This window comes from Bos taurus, chromosome 8 (assembly GCF_002263795.3).
Source record: "Bos taurus isolate L1 Dominette 01449 registration number 42190680 breed Hereford chromosome 8, ARS-UCD2.0, whole genome shotgun sequence".
Lineage (NCBI taxonomy): Eukaryota > Metazoa > Chordata > Mammalia > Artiodactyla > Bovidae > Bos > Bos taurus.
Window position 1 is genome coordinate 90,139,746 of NC_037335.1, and position 26,784 is coordinate 90,166,529.

The following is a 26,784-nucleotide window of genomic DNA, read 5'->3' on the forward strand; positions in this document are numbered from 1 at the left end:
CTTAATTTTCAAAATATACAAACAGCTTATATAGCTCAGTATCAAAAAAAAGCAATCAAATCAAAAAATGAGCAGAGGACCTAAATGAACATTTCTCCAAAGAAGACATACAGATGACCAACAGGCACATGAAAATATGCTCAACACAACTAATTATTCAGTTCAGTTCAGTTCAGTCGCTCAGTCATGCCCGACTCTTTGCGATCCCATGAATTGCAGCACGCCAGGCCTCCCTGTCCATCACCAACTCCTGGAGTTCACTCAAACTCATGTCCATTGAGTAGGTGATGCCACCCAGCCATCTCATCTTTAATTATTAGAGAAATGCAAATCAGAGCTTCAATCACTTCACACTGGTCAGAATGGTTACCAACAAAAAGTCTACAAATAATAAATACTGGAGAAGGTATGAAGAAAAGGGAACCCTCCTACACTATTGGCAGGGAATGTAAATTGTTGCAGCCACTACAGAGAACAGTATGAAAGTTCCTTAATAACCCAAAATAGAGTAACCAACCATATGATCCTGCAATCCCACTCCTGGGCACATACCTAGAAAAGATGAAAACTCTAACCTGAAAAGATACATGCACCCTGATGTTGACTCCCGACAGTGCAAGCATACCCTTATCAGGGCCCTATTAGACCCCTTGGTCACTCAGTTCCCCTCCTCAGCGGCTCCCTGGCAGAGCCACTATGTTGGGAGCCTCTGAGATGGCTCCCCTCACCTGAGACAACACTGGAGATGCAATGCTATAGCCCACCAAAGTGCAGGACATAACAGTCTGAGAGAAGACAACATGGATGGATTGGGACATGAGGATTCATGCTATAACACCCCAGCCCATGACATGACTGGACACAACTTCATCCTGAATGCTGCCTCCACAACCTTCCACTGTACCCAAGATGACATCAAGGGACACAAGCACTGGGACTTGGTTGCTAAATTGAATGCTTGCTTATCTAAATACCCTGCCGATGACACTTCAAATAGCATTTTGCAGAGCTAACTATATGTCTACACCAAGGCCTCCTTGCTTGCTTACTGTATATAACACTTGCTGCTTGAGTGTGAGATGGTTGCTACAATTGTCAGGCTGCTCTCTGCTATGCCTTTGAGTTTTGGAAAACCAAGGTATGTGCTGAGTCTCATAACCTTTTTTACACCCTGAACTTAGAATTCTTGCTCCAAGTTCAGTTTTACTTTTCCTGGGACACCTTTTAAAGTAGCCACTTACAGTTGAGCCCACCAAAGTTTAGTGACCTCCACCCCAAACACCTAATAATTAATAGATGCATGCTACCCTGCTTTCTACCTCTTGCTGGCTCATAACCTGGGCAGAGGATTGCCTTTCAAAGCTCCTTGCCCAACCCAACCCCCACTATCCCCCAGTTCCAGGGTGTGACACTAATAACTCTTGTGACTTTACCTCCTTTGTGTGTATGTACTGAAACTATGCCTTCAATCAAAACAACACTTAGGGCTTTCATTTCCTGAACATGGGAGCTTGGGTGCTGAGGGAGCTGCTTGCCAGTTCCTTGTGGGGCTTGTGCTTCCTCACTCAGCAGGTCATAATCTACATATTCTTAATGTAACACACCAGATATTGCCCTGCGAACACACCTCACCCCAACATACAAGGGGCCATTCCAACTTCCCTCAAACATAAGCACAACCCTCCACACTCCCTGACTTCACACATACAAACCATGTTTATGCACATAAACACAGCCCCGACACACACACACAATTTCCACCACCCTAAAGACACAACCAGAGAAGGCAATGGCAACCCACTCCAGTGTTCTTGCCTGGAGAATCCCAGGGATGGGGGAGCCTGGTGGGCTGCCGTCTATGGGGTCGTACAGAGTCAGACACGACTGAAGCGACTTAGCAGCAGCAGCAGCAGCAAAGACACACCCACACTCAGAATCCCTGTAAAGAAACAGCTGCAAGCTGTAAAGGGGATGAATTTGGTGACATGGACGTGGGCCACCTGGATTTCTCTTCAGGAAAGGCCTTGTGTCCTGAATTGATGAGGGTATAGTTGGGAGGCAGTGTCAGCTCCCAATTCCTTCAGGGACTGCTGAACTAGAGAACTGCCTTGCCTAACAGTCATTCCCCTTCCAGGAAAGTTCATATCTGATGGACTGATGGAGGCAGAGTTAGAAATGCCTGGCCCACTCCTTCCAACTGACCACCTCTCTGAAGAGACAGTCTGGCTCCTCAGGTCCCATGGGGTAGGGGGAAGATGTTTTGGAGTTTGAGTCACTGTTCAACAGCCCCTCTGCCCAATCCTTTCTGTTTCTACTCCTCACAGGTGTTGCTTGGTAAATATACTGTTCCCTAAACTCTTTCTCTGATTCTGTGTTCCAAAAAATCCAAACTATGACAACCATAATCATTTCTTCATTCAATTATTCATCAGGCATCAATGAACACGGCAAAGACCGCTCTTATAGATTTACAGTATGTGGAGGAAATAGACAGGAAACACATAGCTCCATCATAAACATGCAGGGTATTAGAAGATATCCAGTTAGCAACTGAATTAAGGGTGCTTGATCTACCTGGCTCTGCAGGTAGTAGTAGAAAGTGAAAATGTTAGTAGCTCGGTCATGTCCAACACTTTGCAATCCCATGGACTGTAGAGGCCAGGCTCCTCTGTCCATGGGATTCTCCAGGCAAGAATACTAGAGAGGGTTGCCATTTCCTTCTCCAGGGGATCTTCCCAACCCAGGAACTGAACCCAGCTCTCCTGCATTGCAGGCAGATTCTTTACCATTTGAGCCACTAGGGAAGCCCATGGTAGTAGTGGGGGAGGGTACAAAGAGACTTGTGAGCTATTCAGAAACGGCCTTTCTGGTTAGGTTTCTGGGCTGTTCCCAGAGAAGAGGGCCTGAACTTTCTTCCTTATATACTGCAGTTCTAATCTGGGTACACCATGCTTATTGTTTAAAGTATGGGAGAGCTACAGGAAGAACCTGGACCCCTGCCCTCCAAGATAACACTCCCTCTATTAGGGAGTGTTACTTGCAGCCACAGGAAGTGAGTCTGGCCATGGAGTGAGGCGGAGAGGACCAACATGCGTACAAGCTGAGAAAGATCTAGCAATTTGGCCCTAAAAATGACTCTAAACTCTTCAAAAACTTTTGGGGTTCCTCCTTAGGTTTAGAGAATTCTTTGCCTAGAGCTCTCAGTTCAGTCTTTAACTAAGGGAGAGAAGATATCTGAGGAGGTTTGCCTACAACCTCAGTTAGTTTTATTTTAAATAGCAATTGTTGAATATTCTCTTTGGAATAGAAAAGTAGTTCAGTCAAAAAGTTAATAAAACATTAAGTCAGTCACTCAGTCATGTCTGACTCTTTGTGACCCCATGGACTGTATCCCACCAGGCTCCTCTGTCCATGGGATTCTCCTAGGCAAGAATAGTGGAGTGGGTTGCCATTGCCTTCTCCAGGGGATCTGTCTGACCCAGGGATTGAACCCAGGTCTCCCACATCGCAGGCGGATTCTTTACCGTCTGAGCCACCAGGGATTGGAAAAGGATATGGTAGAATAGTAGGACTTGAGTCTACAGTCATAGCTGTCCTATGATCTTCTGTTTCAGGTAACTTTATCTCTTTAATTTTTCATTAGCTTTTTGTACTGAGTTTTTAAATGAAGATATTTTGGAATCTTGAAGGCTTGTAAGTTTTCACATACCCATTAAAGTAGGCATCTCATTCTCCCTGTTCAAATGGGATCCTTTGCTCTAGTGTTTTCCTTAAATGAACAATCTTGTCTGATTGGAACACACCCCACAACGGCCACTGTAATTCTAGACCAATATCACTAAAATTTTGCCATCCTTCTAGGTCTCTACAGCCTCCAGGACTACAGTTCTTAAATATAAAATAAGCAAGTGTGCCAGAAGGTAGCATAACGAATTGCGATAAAGGCTCCCATTTCCTTTGCTAGTCTTTGTCAACCCGAAACAAGGCAAATACACCTGGGCCTTAATATATGAGCAGTAACCAAGAGATGCTGCTATGTCTCAGCCGAAAGAAGGCCTGGCCTGTACCACCACCAATTCCCAGGGAATGTTGGAATGGGGGAAATGGTCAAACTAGCAAATTCCAAGAAATTGGGACTACAAACTAATTCCAAACAAAAAGGAGAACTATGGCTGTCACCAATAGTTCCCAGCATGGAATCTGGGGGCCACTGCTGATTCCAAACAGATGGGAAAGTACAGACTAAACTGTCAGCAGTTTCCAGGGAACGGAATTAGGGGCTAGGATTTACTACTCAAAAATAGATTGGCAATAACCAAGAGATATTACTGTGCCCTGGCAATTTTGATCTGAAAGGCTAGGGGTTTGGCCTTAGGAAGAATCCCCTACCAGCCAAGCTGACCTGCCCTGTAAAGGAAAGCCATCAGACTGGGAGCACAGATGCAAAGAGAATGGAGCTCAAACCAAGAGGAGCTTACCAACAACCTCCAGGAATGGCAAGAAAGACAGTGAATTCAAAGGATTTCTAGACATCACACCTGTTTCTCCTTGTCCCCAGATATCATTCCATCACTGCCACTAATATATTAAAAAAGCAATATTTAACTGAGTAAATTGGAAGATTTACTCGGAATTTGTAACATACTGACTCTAGTAAATGATTCATGAATCAGATGGCATCTCGTGGAAGACAAGGAGATACTCCAAGGGGCTGCACATCATGGAATGCTCTTAAAATAAGAAAGGTAGGACAAGGAAAGGAAGCGATGAAAGTTCCAGTGGGGAAAAGTGGCTTCTGATGGCAAAATTTTCTATTAGCTGAGTTTGTTGTTGGCCAAAAAGGAAATCTTCCCTCCTCCAGCTGGGGTAGTAATGTAGCTGCACTTCCTGTTTGGGATTGCAATGTATCAGTCTTCCTGCTGGGATCAGTAATGACCTCTTCCTGCTAGGGTATTTGATGATGAGTGACAGGAAATGGTAGCTCCCTCTACAGGCCTTCCAGACTCCAGTTACAGTTGAGTTATCCTTTTATTAAAGTTCACAGCATGTTTTGTTGGCAGGAGGATTCACAATGAGGGAGAAAAGGCCAGAAGACTCACCATTAAGAAGGTTCAGAAATTCTTAGGAGGATGCAAGGGAGGCAGAATGTGACTATGGGGTCAGCTGGTGGCCACACTGATCACATGGCTCCATCTGATGACTTTGCAGCTTGCTGTGGAATATTAAAAAAAAAAAAAGTCACTTTATCCTATCAGAGAAACATGAAACTGAGATGAGCTTCCCACTGCTAGAAGCATCCTCAGCCTTCAGAAAAGACCAGAGAACATGACTAAAGGATTTGGGAATATCAGAGCCATATTTCTCAGAGTGGGACTCCCCAGTCTCTGCAGGTCTCAGTCCTCAACTGTCCCTCAGGGACAGTCTCCCCACCTCCATCCTTGTCAGCTCATTGATCCCTAGAGGTCCTGCCTTACCCTGAGAACTTAGGTTTCCATGGAGCTAGGTTGGTTGAGACCTAGTGATACAGCTGACCAGCCTGATAATAGTCCCCATCACCCTGGGGCAGTTGGGCTTAGGGATATATGGCTTTGTAGACTTTCAACACCTAGACCCAGTGTGGAGGGTGTGCTTGCCCATCACCTGTGTCACAGAAGAGCCAGCAATACTTGGAGCTGTCCAAGCAACTCTCAGGGGGTTTTCCTGGGAGAGCACTTGGTTATCTGACTTCTTATCCAGGAAGCCCTATGACTTTTGACTGCTGCCTGTCACACCAACAACGCACCTGTGAAGCTTCTCCTCTACAAGGCCATCTGCCCACCACACCCACCCTTCTAGGGGCCCAGATGCTAGGACCATACAAATGCTGGAGTGTCTACTGCCTAAAGTACAGACACCCCTCTATCCATCTGCATGATTTCTGCTGGGAATCCCCAACATTTACGGGAATTCTTTGACCAACCTGATAGGAACGATGCAATGATTCAGAATGACAAGGATCCATTCACACTTACAACCCCAGAAGCCCCACTGATAACCACGTAAGTGTCCCATACATTCCCACTGATGCCCAAATATTCTTGTGTCATACATACATACATCTAAACACACACATCAGTGGTGTGCTGATAAATGCTTAATAAAAACCTCTCTGAGAAAGGTAGGAAAGACTTCATTTATGGTGTCTACATGGTATAAACATTCCCAGCATGATCAGTTTCAAGCTACCCAGTTGACATCACTGAACACAGAACTGGGAGGAGATATGCACCACTGACTATCCCAAGCTAGTATGAACCAGTTTCAACACATCCCAAATCTTTTCATATGAGTATGTGCACAAAATCCACTTATACCCAGAGTAGGCCCCTCAACTCCCAGCACAGATATATAAGCAAAAGGACACAACATACATATTCATATATATGTGTATGTATGTATATCCATACACATATATATTCTGAACACACATGTACATTTCTACTCTCACCTTGAAAAAATATACACAGAGACCACCTCTTACTACCTAAATTTTTATAGATGAAAACCTACTCACACTGAATATTCACATGCCACTCTTACAACTATATACATATATACACACGACATGGGCCTGAACACAAACATATGCAACCAATATACCACTCATATGTACACACTGTATACGTATACACACAGGCTCACAAGGTACACAACTGTTTGTTTCATGAGCAACTCCCAAAAGACCCACATGCAATTCATAGCCCTAAAATACATATACTCCAGATTTCTGAACATACACATAACCTACTCCATCTACTGAACTCTCATATCTGCCAGAATACTTAATTCATAGCCCCAGGGACTCAAATACACACAGCCACAAACAACCTACACTTATCGAATACAGCTGAACCTTGAACAACTTGGGGATTAGGGTACCAAACTTCCATTCAATGCTTCTGTATCCATGGATCATGTAGTAGCACTGTAGTATTTACTGAAAAAAAAAAAAAATCCACTAGGAATGGACCCGTGTGGTTCAAACCCATGATGTTATAGAGTTAACTATACTTATATAAGTCCAACTTACCAGTTCTGAGAACACACAAGCAACACTGCTAAATTCTTCAGGCATTACATTTTGAAATAAACACAAAGAGGACACTAAGCCTCCTTTACGCACAAATCACAAATACACACATCCATAAACTTCTCTTGAGTATACATCCCAAATGCTAAGACACACACAAAACACCAAAACACCGACAATTTCTGTTCTCTAATATACACATGCAATTCTCACACACCTATGGACACAGATGTGCAAACATTCCCAACCTCTGAACATAGAGATCCCCCTCAAACACTACCTCTCCAAATACAACCTCCCCACTGCTCCCCAAACATATAAACAAAGGACACTATATACATATATCTAACCTCATGCTAATATACACAGACCACCTCCTACTATCTACTATCAAACACATGTATAAACGCACTCAGTTCAGTTCAGTTGTGTCCGACTCTGCAACCCCATGAATCGCAGCACTCCAGGCCTCCCTGTCCATCACCAACTCATGTGCATCGAGTCGGTGATGCCATCTAGCCATCTCATCCTCTGTCGACCCCTTCTCCTCCTGCCCCCAATCCCTCCAGCATCAGAGTCTTTTCCAATGAGTCAACTCTGCATGAGGTGGCCAAAGTATTGGAGTTTCAGCTTTAGCATCAGTCCTTCCAATGAACACTCAGGACTGATCTTTAGAATGGACTGGTTGGATCTCCATGCAGTCCAAGGGACTCTCAAGAGTCTTCTCCAACACCACAGTTCAAAAGCATCAATTCTTTGGCGCTCAGCTTTCTTCACAGTCCAACTCTCACATCCATACATGACCACTGGGAAAACCATAGCCTTGACTAGACAGACCTTTGTTGGCAAAGTAATGTCTCTGCTTTTCAATATGCTATCTAGGTTGGTCATAACTTTCCTTCCAAGGAGTAAGCGTCTTTTAATTTCATGGCTGCAGTCACCATCTGCAGTGATTGTGGAGCCCCCAAAAATAAAGTCTGACACTGTTTCCACTGTTTCCCCATCTATTTGCCATGAAGTGATGGGACCAGACGCCATGATCTTAGTTTTCTGAATGTTGAGCTTTAAGCCAACTTTTTCACTCTCCTCTTTCACCTTCATCAAGAGGCTTTTTAGTTCCTCTTCATTTTCTGCCATAAGGGTGGTGTCATCTGCACATCTGAGGTGATTGATATTTCTCCCGGCAATCTTGATTCCAGCTTGTGCTTCTTCCAAGCCCAGCATTTCTCATGATGTACTCTGCATAGAAGTTAAATAAGCAGGGTGACAATATATAGCCTTTACAGACTCCTTTTCCTATTTGGAACCAGTCTGTTGTTCCATGTCCAGTTCTAACTGTTGCTTCCTGACCTGCATATAGGTTTCTCAAGAGGCAGGTCAGGTGGTCTGGTATTCCCATCTCTTTCAGAATTTTCCACAGTTTATGGTGATCTACACAGCCAAAGGCTTTGGCATAGTCAATAAAGCAGAAATAGATGTTTTTCTGGAAATCTCTTGCTTTTTACATGATCCAGAGGATGTTGGCAATTTGATCTCTGGTTCCTCTGCCTTTTCTAAAACCAGCTTGAACATCAGGAAGTTCACAGTTCATGTACTGCTGAAGCCTGGCTTGGAGAATTTTGAGCATTACTAGCATATGAGATGAGTGCAATTGTGCAGTAGTTTGAGCATTCTTTGGCATTGCCTTTCTTTGGGATTGGAATGAAAACTGACCTTTTCCAGTCCTGAGGCCACTGCTGAGTTTTCCAAATTTGCTGGCATATTGAGTGCAGCACTTTCACAGCATCATCTTTCAGGATTTGAAATAGCTCAACTGGAATCCCATCACCTCCACTAGCTTTGTTCGAAGTGATGCTTTCTAAGGTCCACTTGACTTCACACTCCAGGATGTCTGGCTCTAGGTGAGTGATCACACCATCATGATTATCTGGGTCGTGAAGATCTTTTTTGCACTGTTCTTCTGTGTATTCTTGCCACCTCTTCTCAATATCTTCTGCTTCTGTTAGGTCCATACCATTTCTGTCCTTTATCAAGCCTATCTTTGCATGAAATGCTCCCTTGGTATCTCTAATTTTCTTGAAGAGATCTCTTGTCTTTCCTATTCTGTTGTTTTCCTCTATTTCTTTGCATTGATCGCTGAAGAAGGTTTTCTTATCTCTCCTTGCTATTCTTTGGAACTCTGCATTCAAATGGGAATATCTTTTCTCCTTTGCTTTTTGCTTCTCTTCTTTTCACAGCTATTTGTAAGGCCTCCTTAGACAGCCATTTTGCTTTTTTGCATTTCTTTTCCATGGGGATGGTCTTGATCCCTGTCTCCTGTATAATGTCACAAACCTCTATCCATAGTTCATCAGGCACTCTATCAGATCTAGTCCATTAAATCTATCTCTCACTTCCACTGTATAATCATAAGGGATCCTAGCAGTTTCCAAAGAAATGCACTTAGAATACTCTTAACAACTCCATACCTCATGAACAAACTTTGATAATTCATACACCCTTTGATGACGTACACACAAATTACTATTCACAAGTAACATGCATAGAAATATCTACAGGAAACCATTTATGAAATAACTTCCACATACCAAATGATCCCTAGCTAGTAGGAGCCAGCTCATATATCTGCAAATACTAACAAAAAACCATGTCACATATTCCTAATACATATAAGTGCAATTCTCCAACTCCTGTGTATAAACCTGGAACCTCACCGTCTCATCAGATACACATATACTCACTTCTCAAAATATATAAGCCTAAGAGGTCCCTACTGAAAAATACAAATACATAGCACTAGCAGATATTCCTCCAAATGGCTATGCCCCTTGAATACACACACAAACTTACTTTACATACAACTCTCCACAAGCTCCAAATAGAACAATTACCCGCTGCACTAAAAATAAGCAAACATATAACTGTATATACTCTCTGTTTCAAATACACATCCTACACTACCTGCATATGCATAGCCCCACATTCCCAAACTCTCACACAGAATTAACTCTTCCATCTTCCATAATACAGTATTATACAAACACAACATACCTACATCTATCAGTTCCATAAAATAGCCACAGACTTCCCCTACACAGCAACAGATATATACACAGCTCCTGAAAATACACACACACAAACCACATAAGCCCTACAACACACACAATGCACAAATGATATCCTGAATACACAAATGATCATCCTACATTCATCAAATACACAAAACAGATAGTATACCCAAACTAATACACATCGGTCCTTTTCCTAACACTGCCCTTATGCATATGCAAATCCATCATGAGACACAAAGAAATTCCCAAATTCATGGGTGAAAAAGACACATGTAAAAATATTCCCCAAATACCAAATTACAAATACCTAACCACTAACTACAGAGAAGGTCGATGGCACCCCACTCCAGTACTCTTGCCTGGAAAATCTCACGGACAGAGGAGCCTGGTAGGCTGCAGTCCATGGGGTCGCAAAGAGTCGGACATGACAGAAGCAACTTAGCAGCAGCAGCAGCAGCAACCACTAACTAACTCCTTGAGTATGTCTCCGTTAAATCTCAACACCCTTCAAATATCCTTCAAAGATTTACCTTACACATTCTCACAAAAACATAACTTCCCCTTAAACACAAATATTCACAAACAAAACCAACCCACACATTTTATTACATATCAGATTCCCACCAACCGATTACACACGAATCCCATCTATGCTTGCAAATCAATACTGAATTGATATCAGACTATGAATCAATGTTTATTACTACATTCAGCAAAGTTTCTTCTATCATGGACAAAAGAGTGCAGTTTGAACATTTGTATCCAAATCAATTGAACAATCGATTGATGCCTTTACGTTAAAAATGAAGACACAAGTGAAACTATGGTTTCACTCACTTTCCACTCATTTTCCTATAACCTGTGCTAGTTTTTGGGAACCTGATGAGGGCTTTCAAATCGGAAGAACTTCCGTCTAGCTTTCGTACTCTTCAGAACACGTGGACAGAATGGCACCTGTTTAACAGCTCTCACACACTATTTATCCCACAACTTACTCCCACAGTCACCGAACCGTTCTTGCAGCCTGCTCCCCCATGGCCAATAACCCTAGTGTAAACGCAGCAAAGGGAACTAAGTAAGCTCTATAGGGGCATGAATCCACATTGTGAGGAGTCTCCCCTACAGCTGCTACTGCTAAGTCACTTCAGTCGTGTCCGACTCTGTGTGACCCCAGAGACGGCAGCCCACCAGGCTCCGCCGTCCCTGGGATTCTCCAGGCAAGAACACTGGAGTGGGTTGCCATTTCCTTCTCCACTCCCCTACAAACAAAGACACAAATACCCGACAGGGTGAACAGCAGTCAGAGAGTGACACCCGCAGGTTGAAGGGTCCCTCCATCCCTTACCTCCATGTTGACTCTGGAGGCGGCCTTAAGAGGTTCGGCCCTCTGCTGAGGCAGCCGTTGGGGCCCCACCCTCCAAGCTCGCGCGTGCGCTCCTGTTTTCCTGAGCAGACAGCCTCAACAGACCCTTGAAAGAGCCATTAGACTACCGCACTTCCAGTGCTCTAGAGCCCCTGGAGTCCTGTGCGTCAGGACTTGTGGGAAACTGTCCTTTTAAGTCCCTGCTGGAGAGGAGAGAAATGGAGGGTCGGGGTATCCTGAGGAGCTTCTCTGGCTAAGTCTCCTTGCTGGAAACTTCGTGGTGCTCTCTTAAAACTAGCTCTCGTGAGATGAGCACTTGTGATTTTTAAATTGCACACGTGAAGTCCTTGCGCTTAGATGCAAAGGGTTTTGTAGAGCTCCATCCTTATAACAATATCCTCAAATTGGAGCAAGTGCTTTCATGACCTTCAGACTGCAGTTCCTTGCTTCTTGTTTATGCCTGTCAAAACCAGTAGGTCTTTTTCCTAGCAAGGTGGACGTTTCTGTTAAAGAACAATTTTAGCAAAGAGTTTCAGACCTGGGAACACTCTTAAGATGCTTTCTCCTGATTCCATTCCTAGAGTTCTTCCAAATGCATATACTCTACTAGAATATTTTTCTGTAGTGTATTTAATACATGGAGTTTTTTTCAGTAAATATTGAGTGTTTCCTTTGTAAAGTTTTTGTTGTAACCCTGAGTAAGACAACAATCTGGTTCAATTTAAACACAACAGGTATTAATACTATGGGAACAATTTTACTCTCCCCCTTTTTTGGTAATATATTACAAAATTTCTGTTGGCAATAAAAAAATAAATAGTAGCAGAATCAACTTATTAACCTGACTATGTAATGCTTGCCAAAGAAACCTCAATCAGCAAATCCTCTTTCTGGTCAATTGCAAGATTAGAGCATTTTTTCACTCAACAGAAAGCTTCTGAAGATCCCTCATATTTAACAGTACTAAGAGCTTCAAGTGCACAGACTTGAAAACTCCACAAGACATAAACATTGTATCTCTTTCTGTCTTTAATGTTCCATAGTGATGTGGAAGATGAACTGTCTTCTGATGCTTGTGATCCATGTCCAGAGATACTTTTTCTCTGTAATCAATGCCTGCCCCCAGCGTCTGCAGGAATAGTCAGAGATTGTGATCTAAAGGAATTTTAGATACTCCTTCCTTGTCTGGTCTTCCCAAATCATATTTGGGCTGATTTGATTATATCTGTCTCCGGGGTGTAGTATTTTGAAGCAGTACAAAAATGATTGCAGAATTGATAACTTTTACATAATGCAATTTTTGTATCAGTGGCCCTGAGAGGCCTCATTCAAATACTTTATCAGAGTTATGAATGAGAATCTTGTAATTGGTTGAAGGACTGAACAAGGGGAGGAAGCAACAAGAAAGCTTTCCTTTCTTGTATTCTGCCTCACCATCCCTCTAGCATCAAGTCTAGCATTGGTTGAATATCATTTAAGTTTTCCTTCATGATAGGAGTCCAAGAGCTGAGCCATATTTCCAAGTTATTTTTTCAGTCCCCAACAGGAGTTTATTGATATAAAGTTCACCATGATATTACTTTAAATACTCTCACCTCATCTTCTCACATTCTTTTGAGTCCATTTTTCCTTGCAAGGTGCAAGGAACTTCATAAGCACCAACAGAAGTCTTTTTCACCGTATGGAACTGTCCTTCTAAATCTTTCTTTTCCCAACACCCCACAATTCCTGCTATAGCAGGGAGTGACTCTTGTCTCCCAAGAGATCTGGTTGTAGTCCTCTGAAGTTTTCACCCTTCATATCCCTTGACAAGATACCTAAATTCCTTTCTTCTCACAACACAAAAGGCAAATATTCTTTCATATCATTTTGATAGTGATAAACTGACATTGATTCTCAATATGAAAATGAGAATCAGGCAAATTACTAAAAAAAAAAAAAGAGATGCTCCCTTTATTTCATGCAGGTGGGTCCATATGCAATGATGAGCTTAGGTTCTAAAGAGCAAGGGTATGTAATGCAGACAGGAAATTCATAAGCTTATAAGCAGTATTTGCAGGCTAGGATTTAGATGGAAGTGGATTTGTGTGAATGGGGATTGGACATTGCTAGATAAACTTTTGGCATTTTTCTCAAGGTACACGTCCATTTCATGGGTAATAGATTTTTAACATCTAGAAAAACCAGTGCTCTGGGATATTTAGTCCTTTAAACACAAGGAAAGAGAAGATTTTTTTACCTTCTCATTCCTTATTTCTGTCCTTAGTCCTACTAAGCCTAAACTTTCAATGCCATGTGATGGCTCTTCGAAATCCATTTCATCCAGAGTCTGCAGATTTTGTGTGTTTGCAATTGTGTTTTGTGTTGGACCCAAGATGCACACGTCAGTCTCTTTACTCCCAGTTCTCTTTCTCATAGTGTAAACTGTAGTCACTCAGTCGTGTCCGACTCTTTGCAGCCCCATGGACTGTGTCCTCCAGGCTCCTCTGTCCAGGAATTCTCTAGGCAAGAATACTGGAGTGGATTGCCATTTCCTTCTCCAGGGGATCGTCCCAACCCAGGGATCAAAACTGAGTCTCCTGCATTGCAGGCAGATTCTTTACTGTCTGAGTCACAAGGGAAGCCCCTCTTTCTCATAAGAATGATGAATAATAGCTTACTATGTTATACTTTTTTGGTAGTACTGCCAGATAAAATACAGGTTTTCAGTTAAATGCAAGTATCAGATAATGAGGAAATTAATTTGCATAAAGCTATATCAGAAATATTGCATAGGGCACAGCTAGACTAAAAACTAATCCATTGTTTATGCAAAATTCAAAAAATCAAATTCATTTAGGCATTTGTTATTTTTATTTGCTTGATCTGGTCATCCTACCTTTTCAGGTAATTTGAAATTTAAAAGACTGTAGAAATTCTTGTTCTAGGAATTAAGTCCAGAAACAGAGGAGCTGTAATACAAAATACAAAAACAATCATTGAAAATATACTTGGATATATTAAAACATATATGAATTTTCAACCAGAAAAAAAAAACAAAACTGGAGACATTTTTAAAAATGAATATCAATTACATTTATTTTTAGTTGCAAAACACATCTCTGGAAAGATTTTAATGAAACAGATAACTCTGGTTTTCTCTGGGAAAGAAGATTGAAGTGAGGAAAGAGGTGGAACTATGTCACTGCATATTCCATTTCTCACAATTTGATTTTGAACCATTAGAAGATATTACTTGTTTAAAGTATTATACTAAAATCATTTAAAAGATAAAAAACTAAATATTTAACAACAATGTAATGCTATGAGAAACACAGTGAATTCTGGTCTTAGACGTGTGGGTTGCATGATGGATTTTTGATAGATGGGCTTTTTCCAGCAAAAGGGATTGTTAGTAAGGAAAAGTCCTGCTGAATGTTGGTTGGGGCACAAGGACTGCTTCCTTAGGAGTGATGTACATACAGCAACCAAACACCCTGCATCTACTGAGACAATCCTAATTTCAAACCCTCAGTTCCATGTAGCCATTAATACCCAAGGGTTTATAAGACTAAAAGTTCTTCTGAACTTGTTCTGAAAGTCTAGTCTCTGTTGAAGTAAGTCAAGATCCAGTTAGGAAGCAGAGTGAGTTGAGGGACACAAAACTAGGTTGATGGAAAAAGAAGTGAAATAGGTGGAAGATCAAGTCCAACTTTGGTGCTGTGAAACTGAGAAACAATTGATAAGTTGCCTAAAGAGGCAAACACCAATTGTGTCACCGCTATGTAATGTGGAACGAACTTCTGGTTCTCGCCTTCCTGCCAGAGCTGTTCATGGAATGTCTGCTCACCCCACCCAGGTCCACCTGCCTTCTGCCCCTCCCCCGCTGCAGAATGTTTCAGTTCCACATTCTACTGTTTGAATTCAAACATTTCCCTCCTTTACCTGGATGCTGAGCATCTGCTGGAGCAGGTCCCTCTCTGGGTCTTGGTCTTGACTTTTCTCATTGAGGCTACCAGGCAGCAGTGGTCCATGTCCAAGCCTATGGGAATGGCTTCAGAAGGAGGTAAGCCTGTAGGCTGCGGTCGTGTTCCCTGCCATTTCTCAGACCTTTGAGTCCACATGTGACATTTCACTGTGGGCACACGGTTGAACTGAAGTTGAGGAAGGAGAGAGCACTGGACCCATAAGGACATCTGGGGAGACTGAAAAGCCTGAAGAAACCTGAGGCTGCACTGGGGAGGAGGGTTCATTGGAAGTGGATCAAGGGAAATTGCCCTGGTTATGGAGAAAGGATGGCAGCAGGCAGGCTTGATTATTTCTAGAATGAAGATAAGCCGCTTTGAAACATGTGTGTAGGAAGTGTGGGTGATCTGGTGGTGACACAGGAAGGGTCATGAGGAGGCCCTAGCCCCGTATTGTGTTTCTTAGGTACCCGAAGCTTGTCCCACCCCATGTCTTTCTGAGGGGTTTGGACTGGGGCATACTGTATCTAACTGGGCCATGGGGAGAGATAGTCTTATTAGAAAACTATTCAATGGGACTGTGTGTGGTCACACCTGAAGTGAAATTTCCTCTGAGAGCTAGGCAGGAAGTTACTCTAACTGCTGCAGTCCAGACCGTCTCCACTCCTTCCAGCTCACAGCTGACCTCTCAGTTCAGGTAACAGTTGCCTTGGCTTTGACAGGGATGGGTGTCCATGTAACTTCAACCAAGACAGGCCTCAGTTTCCCAAGATGTCCTAAACTGTTCTTCCTTTTGTGGAAAAGCAGCTCTTTAGACCGACTTCATCTTGTCCAATATCTCATGGTGGACCTTCGGCATATCTTGAGACGAAGAGTTTCTTCATTTTTCACGTCACTCCTTTGTGGACAGGGAACAGATGTGGAGGGTGGTTAGTTCTGGTGGAATGTCAGTGAAAGCTGATTTCCTCTTTAAAGGGGGTAAGGAGTGTAGCCCAGAAGCAGGCAGACAATCTTCTCTGTTCTGAGTAAAAGTCCTATGACACCTGTTCTGATTAATTAGGTGCACGTGGCATGTAACGTGTTCTCCTGAACAGGGATGTGTTCCAGACAACTTTATCACAATGGCACCTGGATCATGCCTGTTTCTCAGTTTGTCTTCACTCTCTGTTATTGGGAACTCAAAGGGGAAGTACCCCAGGCAGTCTATACTCCCACAACCAATGTAACATGACCATTCCCTGGTCCTTGTCTAATCCTCTACAGCCATTCACTGGCTGTGAAATGACAGAATTTAAGGGACAGATGCCCACTTCTCAGACTCCCCACAGTTCCTACAAAGAGAATTCCTAGAGTGATGACATGGCTCTGGGCACTGGGAAGGGGGTGGTATAACCTGGCTCATATTAACTGTCTGCTGTGGTGATTCTGATGTGCATGCTGAGCCAGTGTGTTATGGGTTTTTGTCAGAATTCCATTTGAGTGATAGTTTCCATTATTTTTGTTTTGTGAGGCTTGAAAAGAGTGAGAGGATTTATACTGAGCACCAGGAAAAGAAAGACTGAGGTGGAGGTAGGCCCCTAATGTTTTAAACACTGCCTGTCCACAAAGGGTCTTTGGGTGCCTAGAACTTACCGTGGAGAAGGTCCTCACCTGCTAGTGGACCTGCTGAGGGGCATTTCTCACAGAGCAGATGTTCACCCAGTTCCGGGTCTGGGAGACAGCCTGTGACGTTTGGGTCCCAGAGAGTGCCTGAGGGAGGCTCTCCGAGTCAGCACTTGCTGAAGAGATTTCTTCTTGGCAGACAGGGCTCAGGGACCTTGGAGGCTAGGAGTGAGGTCACCAGTGGAATAATTCTCATCCAGAGGTCAGATCGTGAAAATCATTAGAAGACATGTCCATGCTGCACACACTGTCCAGATGTCCTCATGTGTGGAGATTTACACTCTGATTCTCTCCAGAGAGCCTCAGTCCCAGTGAGAGAGTCATTTCCTAGGCAGGTTGATAAGAAGTCTAGGGGTCTCCAAGGAGAGAGGGGTCTGAAATTCTCAAGGAGGAAGAAAGGACAAAAATTTTTTTCCCCTCTACATTCCTTAGGATTATATAACAATAATGTATCCTGCCTGAGGACAATCTCTTGATTAAACCTTCTGGCTAATCCTGTTATCTTAACATGTAAATTATGGGAGTAGATCTGGTGAGGTCTTTACAAGAATTATATAACAATAATGTATCCTGACAGAATGTGGTCCACTGGAGAAGGAAATGGCAAACCACTTCAATATTCTTGCCTTAAGAATCCCATGAACAGTATGAAAAGGCAAAATGATAGGATACTGAAAGAGGAACTCCCCAGGTTGGTAGGTGCCCAATATACTACTGGAGATCAGTAGAGAAATAACTCCAGAAAGAATGAAGGGATGGAGCCAAAGCAAAAACAATACCCAGCTGTGGAAGTGACTGGTGGGTGATAGAAGCAAGATCTGATGCTGTAAAGAGCAATGTTGCATAGGAACCTGGAATGTTAGGTCCATGATTCAAGGCAAATTGGAAGTAGTCAAACAGGAGATGGCAAGAGTAAACATTGACATTCTAGGCATCAGCGAACTAAAATGGACTGGAATGGGTGAATATAACTCAGATGACCATTATATCTACTACTGTGGGCAGGAATCCCTTAGAAGAAATGGAGTAGCTATCATGGTCAACAAAAGAGTCCAAAATGCAGTACTTGGATGCAATCTCAAAAACGACAGAATGATCTCTGCTCATTTCCAAGGCAAACCATTCAATATCACAGTAATCCAAGTCTATGCCCCAACCAGTAACGCTGAAGAAGCTGAAGTTGAATGGTTGTATGAAGACCTACAAGACCTTTTAGAACTAACACCCAAAAAAGATGTCCTTTTCATTATAGGGGACTGGAATGCAAAAGTAGGAAGTCAAGAAACACCTGGGGTAACAGGCAAATTTGGCCTTGGAATACAGAATGAAGCAGGGCAAAGGCTAATAGAGTTTTGCCAAGAGAATGCAGTGGTCATAGAAAACACCCTCTTCCAACAACACAAGAGAAGACTCTACACATGGACATCACCAGATGGTCATCACTGAAATCAGATTGATTATATTCTTTGCAGCCAAAGATGGAGAAGCTCTATACAGTCAGCAAAAACAAGACTGGGAGCTGACTGTGGCTCAGATCATGAACTCCTTATTGGCAAATTCAGACTTAAATTGAAGAAAGTGGGGAAAACCACTAGACCATTCAGGCATGACCTAAATCAAATAGTCACAGAAAAACATATATTTCTCCTTTATTTACTATGCCAAAGCCTTTGACTGTGTGGATCACAACAAACTGTGGAAAATTCTTCAAGAGATGGGAATACCACACCACCTGACCTGCCTCTTGAGAAACCTATATGCAGGTCAGGAAGCAACAATTAGAATTGGACATGGAACAACAGACTGGTTCCAAATAGGAAAAGGAGTACGTCAAGGCTGTATATTGTCACCCTGCTTATATGCAGAGTACATCATGAGAAATGCTGGGCTGGATGAAGCACAGCTGGAATCAAGACTGCTGGGAAAAATATCAATAACCTCAGATATGCAGATGACACTACCCTTACGGCAGAAAGTGAAGAGGAACTAAAGAACCTCTTGATGAAAGTGAAAGAGGAGAGTGAAAAAGTTGACTTAAAGCTCAGCATTCAGAAAACTAAGATCATGGCATCTGGTCCCATCCCTTCATGGGAAATAGATGGGGAAACAGTGGAAATAGTGTCAGACTTTATTTTGAAGGGCTCCAAAATCACTGCAGATGGTGATTGCAGCCATGAAATTAAAAGACGTTTACTCCTTGGAAGGAAAGTTATGACCAACCTAGATAGCATATTCAAAAGCAGAGACATTACCTTGCCAACAAAGGTCTGTCTAGTCAAGGCTATGGTTTTCCCAGTGGTCATGTATGGATGTGAGAGTTGGACTGTGAAGAAAGCTGAGCACCGAAGAATTGATGCTTTTGAACAGTGGTGTTGCAGAAGACTCTTGAGAGTCCCTTGGATTGCAAGGAGATCCAACCAGTCCATTCTAAAGATCAGTCCTGGGTGTTCATTGGAAGGACTGATGCTAAAGCTGAAACTCCAATACTTTGGCCACCTCATGCAGAGTTGACTCATTGGAAAAGACTCTGATGCTGGGAGAGATTGGGGGCAGGAGGAGAAGGGGACGACAGAGGATGAGATGGCTGAATGGCATCATCGACTCGACGCACATCAGTTTGGGTGAACTCTGGGAGTTGGTGATGGACAGGGAGGCCTGGAGTGCTGCAATTCATGGGGTTGCAAAGAGTCGGACACGACTGAGACTGAACTGAACTGAACTGAATGTATCCTGCCTGAGGACAGTCTCTGGATTAAACCTTCTGGCTAATTCTGTTATCTTAAAATGTAAATTATGGGAGTAGGTCTTTACAACCTCCAGACATTCTTTTGATTCATTAGTGAGTATATAACTCCACTGCTAACACTAGCAAGGGGGTACTCTTTCTGCCCCCTTCTGATGCCTATGTCAGAAGCTTTCTCTATCGCCTTTAGACTTTAAAAAACTTTATTACACAAAAGCTCTGAGCAATCAAGCCTCATCTCTGGCCCTGGATTGAATTATTCTCCTCCGGAGGCCAAGAATCTCAGCATCTTTTCGTGGTTCAGCAACAACCTTTCATCTGTTGCCCGTTCTCCTCCTCCATTCAAATCTTTCCTTTGTCTCAACAGCATCTCCAGAGCTGGGAATGGATGTGGCCGTGACCCCTGGTGCCTCCTTGCCTCCTTTCAGGACAATGCCCTTTCCTCCACCCATTCCTGGCCCCCAACACTGGCCACCCTGGGAGCAACACCTGCCACCTTCCATGACCCCATCATTCCCTCCTGGTGGCACTCAGCTGCTGCCAGCTTTTCCAAGGACACCTTTGGTGCCCAATGCTGGCTATGGCCCCAGTGCCCCTGGGGCTTGCAACATCATTGTCCAAGTCAGGTCAGAAGGAAGGCCAGCGGAGCACCCGCAGACTCAGACCTTTGTCCTTACTCAGGCTCCCCTCAACTGGAGCACTCCAGGGCCCCTCAGCAGGAGTACTGCATGTCCTGTCCCCCTATTCTTAACAACCCCTGCGATGGAGACCATTGTGACTGCCCCAGCTGTTGGAGTAGCTCAGTCTGGCAAGGGAAGCTGGACCCCAGGCTTTCCACCTCAAGCTCCACTACCAGCTGCCCAGCTGGCCCCCATCATTCCCCAAGTGAACTTGGGGCCACAGTTACATGGCATTTCCAGGGAGGGCAGCCTGGCCACCAACCAGTCCAAGGCCTCGCAGGATGACTCCTGCAACCCCAAGAGCGTGTATGAGAACTTCCGACGTTGGCAGCGCTTCAAGTCTCTGGCCCGGAGACACCTTCCCCAGAGTCCTGATGCTGAAGCTCTTTCCTGCTTTCTCATGTGAGTGAACAGCCAGGGGGTCATGAGGTTATCAGAGCTTTTAGATAAAAAGGAACTGGGGGTGGATGCTCAGATTAGGTTTGTAGGGATACCAGGAAGAAAGTCTGAGGGTGATGTCCCTGCTGTGAGAAGGCACATTTTGGTCCTACACATCACCATGCAAGTTCCTGACATCCTTTCAGTACCTTATCTCAGTTATCTCACTGCCTTGTGAGTACAGCCAACTTGACTTTCCATGATGCTCATGGTGATGTTGATGAAGACTTGTAGCCAGGGAGGGTTTTGGTGTGAGGTGAGGAGCCACAGATGGGATGCTGCACTCCTTTGTGGTGCCGTATCCTTTCACACAGGACTTGATTGTCCATGGTCAGGGGATGTCCCTTCAGAAAGGAGAGGGAGTGCAAGGTCCAGGATAGAGCTCTATGCATGCCTCAAGAACAAGAACCTCCTTGTTCTGGAGAATTCTTAGAACTGGGTGGTGGTAGAGCTCACAGGGCATGGGCTCTCTCCTAGAGCTGGGAGCCTGGCAGGCATTTCCCTCCTAAACCTCAGTTCCCTCGTAAAAAAAAAAGGTGGTGGGGGGGACAATTGCACTTAACTCAGAGAACTGTGTAGAAGACTCTTTAGGCTAATCTATGAAGTGTTAGCAGACTGCCTGGCACATGCCATGCCTCACTGATGATAGGGATTTTTATAGTCAAAAGGCAATCTTGCAAAGGAAGGAGCCCTCACAAGGGTCCCTGTCCCAGCCTTAGCCTGGGAATGGATGGTCATCCTTCAGTGAGAGTGAGGCGGTGATGGCAGTAGCGGGAAGGCTTGTCCTTGCTCTCTCAGGCCTGTCTCTCACCTTCCTGATGCTCAGTCATGCTATCTTGGGTTATGTGGTCCAAGTTGCTGGGTGGAATCAGATGAGTGGAGACTGGGCTGGACTCTGAAACAGACCCTGATGGCTTACAGCCCAGTGCTTCGGTCCCTGGCTCGCCTGAAGCCCACCATGACACTGGAGGAGGGACTGTGGCGGGCTGTGCAGGAATGGCAGCACAGAAGCAACTTTGACCGGATGATCTACTATGAGATGGCCAGAAAGTGAGTCAGCATCCTGGGCCCTAGAGCTGTGTGGTGGGTAAGAGGAGTGGGTGAGGGTTAGACCCCAGGTCAGGGTCTGGCTGTGGGCATGCTCATCAAGCAGGATAGAGGAGGGCTGTCACTCAGCACAGGGCCCCCACAGCCCAGATGCCCTACTCCCCTCCAGAACCCTTCCCTCATCTTGAGAGCGTGGGTCTTCAGTACTTCCTCCAGCAGCACCTCTGATCTCCCCTGATGGTGACCTACCTTTGGCTTGACATGAAGGTCTCAGGATGGGGTTGGGTAAAGCTTTGAGCCCAGGAGGGGTCCAACCCCAGCCATAGGGGCTATGCAGGGGCATGTTCTCCACCCACCAGCCTGCTGCTTCCTTAGTGGTGGGTGGCTGGCAGCCACTGACATAGACTTTGGGACCCCCTCTTCTCATGAAAAGTGGCTGGAGTGGGTACCCTGATCTCCCTGAAGAGGCTGGGGAAGCCAGCATGTCATCAGCCCAAACGTCTCTGGCCATTCCAGTATTCTCTCCATGGCAATCTTTTTAGTTTAAAAATAGAACCAAACAAACAAACACCTCTCAGAGGAAAGGAAAGCCTCTTCTCTAAGCTTAGCGGCCAAATCCTCCAACCTTTCCTGGGCCCTGTCTCCAGGCTTATGTTCCAGGACTCTCAGCCCCTGTCCAGGGTCCTGGATTCAGCAAGGACCGCTTTGGGGACATGTGCCTGATTCAGCCTCTGGCCATCAGCCCTTCATATAGTTCTGGACGGGAATGGGGGCATGAGGAGGGTCCCCTGTGGGTCTGCCTGTGTCCTGAGGGCCTGGTTCAATTCAGCAGCCTCGGTCTATGCTCTTGAGTGCCCTTCAAGTGCTGGTGGGGCAGAAAGAGTCCCAGATGTCCAGTCAGTTCCAGGAGAGCCCTCTGCTGGGAATAGTACCTCCCAGGGGCCTGTCCACCCCAAGACACACTCTCTCCCAGGCCCTCATTCTCTGTTGCCTTTGTTCCCGGCTCCAAAGCCCAGGCCTTTTTCTCAGTGTGCCGTATGCCTCCATCACTCCCAGGTTCATGGAATTTGAGGCAGAGGAAGTGATGCAGATTCAGAAGTTACAGTGGATGCAGGGGGTGCAAGGCCTGCCTCCTCCAGTCCCACCGAAGCTGGATCCTCAGGGGTCCTCAGCCCCGACAGTGTGCCCTCAGCCAGGCACCCACGTTCCCACTGGAGTTCCAAGCAAAGGTGACATGGGCCAAGGGATGACCGCTGGCCCCATGTGGATCCTTTTCCTTCAAGAGGGTCATTGGTCTTTCAACCAGAACAGCCAGTGAGACAGGGTCTCAGTTGTCCTTTGTCACTGCTGCTGCTGCTGAGTCGCTTCAGTTGTGTCCGACTCTGTGTGACCCCATAGACGGCAGCCCACCAGGCTCCCCCGTCCCTGGGCTTCTCCAGGCAAGAACACTGGAGTGGGTTGCCATTTCCTTTGTCACTACAGGGTATCATCTCCATCAGTTTAATAACTCCTCTTTCACCTCCCTGTCAAAAGACCCCACACAGAGTGGGCTTGTTAGGGATACCCTGAAGAATCAAGGTTCCACATTCCTCACAGGACTGTCTTAGATGGCCCCCTCCCCCTCCCACTGTGCATGAGGCTTCAGGTGGTGCTAACCCTGCCCACACCTAAGTCACTGACCCCCAAACACTGCCCTCACCAGCGCGTGCTCAGTGGTCAGGAGGTGGACGCAGAAGCCCCTCACCTTCCTTCCCTCTTTCCTGCTCTGCCTCAGCCAGTGCTCCCCGGAAGGCCGGGCCCCGGGCCCATCCCACCCGCTCGCAGCCACACAGAGCCCAGCGGCACCCGGGGACCAAGGCCCCCAAGGAGATTCCCCCTGAGGCTGTGAGAGAGTATGTGAACATCATGGAGGTGCTGGTGGGGCCCATCCACTTGGCCACGGGCAAGTCAGAGGCAGAATGTGGAAAGGATGAGGATGAGCTGAAGCAGGAAGAGGACGGGACCTATGCAGACCCAGATCTCCTGAGCTACATTGACAAGCTGTGTTCCCAGGAAGAGTTCGTCACCAAGGTGGGCTGGGCATGGAGCCTGGGGTCCACAAGATTCCAAGGCATGGAACTCTCAGCACCCCAAGAACTGGGTTCTGCCCAGGCCAATGGGACTGAAGCTCTGTTCATGTGCTTTGTGTGTGTGTCCATATGTGTGTGGAGCGTGTGTACGCACATGTATGAGTGCTCATGTCTGTGTCTGTCTGTGTGTATGCCTTCATATGTCTGTGTAAGTAGGTGTGTATGTGCTTTTTTATTGGAGTATAATTGCTTCACAATGTTCTGTCAGCTTCTGCTGTACAACACGTGAATCATCCATATGTATACATATATCCCCCACCCCTCACTCTTGAGCATCCACCCCACCCCCACTAGAGAACAGGAGTGGGTCTCTACTTTTCACTTTCCTCTAGGTCTTCTTGGCTCCCAGGCCATTCCTGGCCAAGAATGCTCACAGCCTTTTCCTTCTGTTCTAGGTAGAGGCAGTCATTCACCCTCGATTCCTGGCAGACTTGCTTTCCCCAGAACCACAACTGGATCCCTTGGCACTAGCTGAGGAGCTGGAACAGGAGGAAGGCCTCACCCCTGAGGAGGTGAGCAGGAGAGGGAGGGATACTTATGGAGCCTGTGGGTGGGGACCCCTGTGACCCAGGGGAGCCAGGGGAGGGAGGGACCCCAGGTAGAACAGGGGAGACAAGAGTCTCCCAGGTAAACCAGGGCATGGGGGACCCTGGTGAGCAAGGGAGACATAGAACCCCAGAAAAGGAGGCTTCCATGGCTCTGTCCATCCCTCCCCTGCCTGGGACATCTGGCCTGGAAGACAGCCTACTCTGGGGTAGGTGCAGTGCTGGGTGATAGGAGGGAGAGGATAGGGAGCTGGGGCGGGTTATGAGGGAGGAAAGGACACAAAGCTGGGAACAAGGTGCAGGAGGCCAGCAGGAACACCACAGTGTCTATATTTGGATTTGAGTCTCAAGGTCACCCCTCCTCTCCACCCCACCCAGGGCCATGTCCCACTGCCCACGGCTCCTCCTCTCACATGTGGGTGTGCAGAGCAGTCACTGCCCTCTTCTCTCCTACCAGCTGGTGCAGAAACGACTCCTGGCCTTGAAGGAAGACAAGGGAGTGCGGACACCCAGCAGTCAAAGTGTACCCCAAGTGGACTCAAGTCCTTCTGAGTCTGACGCCAGCAAAGATGCCCAGAGATATGATCAAGGCCCCCAGCTAGGGGTCAGACATGAAGCCGGCCCACCAGAGGTTGATTTCGAGGCTGTTCACAGGTTCAGCCAAGCAAACACTGGCCTATCCAAGGCCAAAGACCTTGTTCCCTCTCTGGGACAGCAGGAGTTGCCTCCATTCCAGCCAGGACAACCCTCCCCTCCCCAGGGTCAGAGGTGCACTGGCCCTCAGCCAGGACCCAGGGATACCTCAGTTCTCAGAACGGTCTTTCCAATTCTGGGGGCCCGAGGGCCCAGGGACGGGTCCAGCGAGGACGAGGAGGAGCTCCCCAGCCTGGCCTTCCTCTTGGCCTCGCAGCACAGCCTGCTGCCCTGGAGGCTGTCCCAGAGTCCTGTCCCTGCCTCAGGCCAGGCCCCCTCCTCTCAGAGAATAGGCCTCAGCCCAGCTCCTCTGGGGGCTGGCCTCGGGGTCTCTGAGACCCCAGCTCTGGCTCTGGGACTGGTTCGCTCCTCACAGCTGAGAAAGAGAAAGTGTGACCCATTTGTCACAGGAAGGAAGAGGAAGCGGCTCTGCAGCCAGTAGGGAACAGCGGGCCAGCCCCAAGGGGAGCCTAGGGCTCCTCAGCTCGTGGGTGATCCTGGCTGCTGTTGGAGGAAGGGACTCCAGGGCAGGGAGGGGATTGGGCTTGTGGGAGCTTCGAGAGGTGGGGGAGGTGGATCTGGGTGGGCGTGGGTGGCAGCAGGATCTTTGGAGAGATGTATGTAAAATGTGAATAAACGTAGTTTTGTTGGGAAATGCTCTTGGGTCACCATCTTCTTATTCGTGTCTGCTCTGCTCTACAGAGAGGGGTCCTGACAGGAAGGAAGGACCAGGGAGGTCACAGGTGCTGTGGGCCTCCAGTGGCCAAGTCTTGCCTCCACACAGACAAGGACTCCTCAGGCAGCTCCTGGGAGCTCTCAGCTCTCATCCTCCACAGGGACCTCCTCATCATCCCCTTCTCTAAAGCCAGCTTGGCTTGAGACCTTGGGGACATCTGTACCATCATCTGCATCCCTGGACAATCTAGGGATGGAGAGCTGCTGTCCTGCTCTCAGCCCTCTGGACACTAAGCAGTTTCCAGAATGGAGCCTGGTGACAGCTTTTGTCTTTAGGGAGCTTCTCTCTGCTTCCTGAAGCAGCCAGATGAAGGGGCTGGGCTGATTCTCTGCTCATCCAGGGTTTCCTGTGTGGTGGCCTGACCAGAGAGGAAGAATCTCAGTCATAGGGTCCAGATTGTCTGCCTCTCTGCCTGGCTGGAGGGTGAGCACCCTCTAGTCTCAGAGGGATTACTGCAGTGTGGAGAGTGGTGGAGGCAGCTACCTCTTAGTCCCAGTGAGGATGAAACAGGGGAAATGGGTGAGAGGAAATTCATGGGATGCCCACTAAAGCTGTGTATAAGGAAAATGACAGCTGGGCCCCTTTCTGGAATTTATGGGAATTTTGTGCAGGAGTGTCTTGTTCAGGGGAGGGAGGGGACCCATCTTACTGTGGCTATGGGGAC

General features: G+C 46.1%; 1 protein-coding gene and 1 long non-coding RNA gene across 2 annotated transcripts in view; one reads left to right on the plus strand and one right to left on the minus strand.

Moving 5' to 3' along the window:
* The window catches only part of LOC112447835 (uncharacterized), a 48,840-nt gene extending 37,252 nt beyond the window's left edge, over positions 1-11,588 (minus strand). Inside the window, exons 1-2 of the long non-coding RNA XR_003036102.2 lie at positions 11,486-11,588; positions 5,100-5,212 (exon numbers count right to left, since the gene is read on the minus strand). This is a non-coding gene — a long non-coding RNA (uncharacterized lncRNA). The remainder of the gene's footprint in view (positions 1-5,099; positions 5,213-11,485) is intronic.
* A 3,253-nt stretch (positions 11,589-14,841) lies between these two features.
* Positions 14,842-26,265, plus strand: LOC617539 (NUT family member 2D). Its single transcript, XM_024996026.2, has 7 exons — positions 14,842-15,548; positions 20,220-20,934; positions 21,892-22,020; positions 23,074-23,246; positions 23,792-24,087; positions 24,542-24,658; positions 25,149-26,265. The coding sequence occupies exons 1-7, from the start codon at positions 15,515-15,517 to the stop codon at positions 25,824-25,826; spliced, it is 2,142 nt and encodes a 713-aa protein (XP_024851794.2). The 5' UTR covers positions 14,842-15,514; the 3' UTR covers positions 25,827-26,265.
* The last annotated feature ends 519 nt before the right edge of the window (positions 26,266-26,784 follow it).

What these genes read in the sequence shown, in the direction of transcription:
- LOC617539 (XM_024996026.2), top strand. Translation starts at nt 15,515, where the DNA reads ATGTCCAAGCCTATGGGAATGGCTTCAGAAGGAG. An exon ending in GGGAATGGCTTCAGAAGGAG is followed by an intron (nt 15,549 to 20,219) that starts GTAAGCCTGTAG and finishes TTGTCTCAACAG; the next exon opens with CATCTCCAGAGCTGGGAATG. An exon ending in CACTGGAGTTCCAAGCAAAG is followed by an intron (nt 23,247 to 23,791) that starts GTGACATGGGCC and finishes GCTCTGCCTCAG; the next exon opens with CCAGTGCTCCCCGGAAGGCC.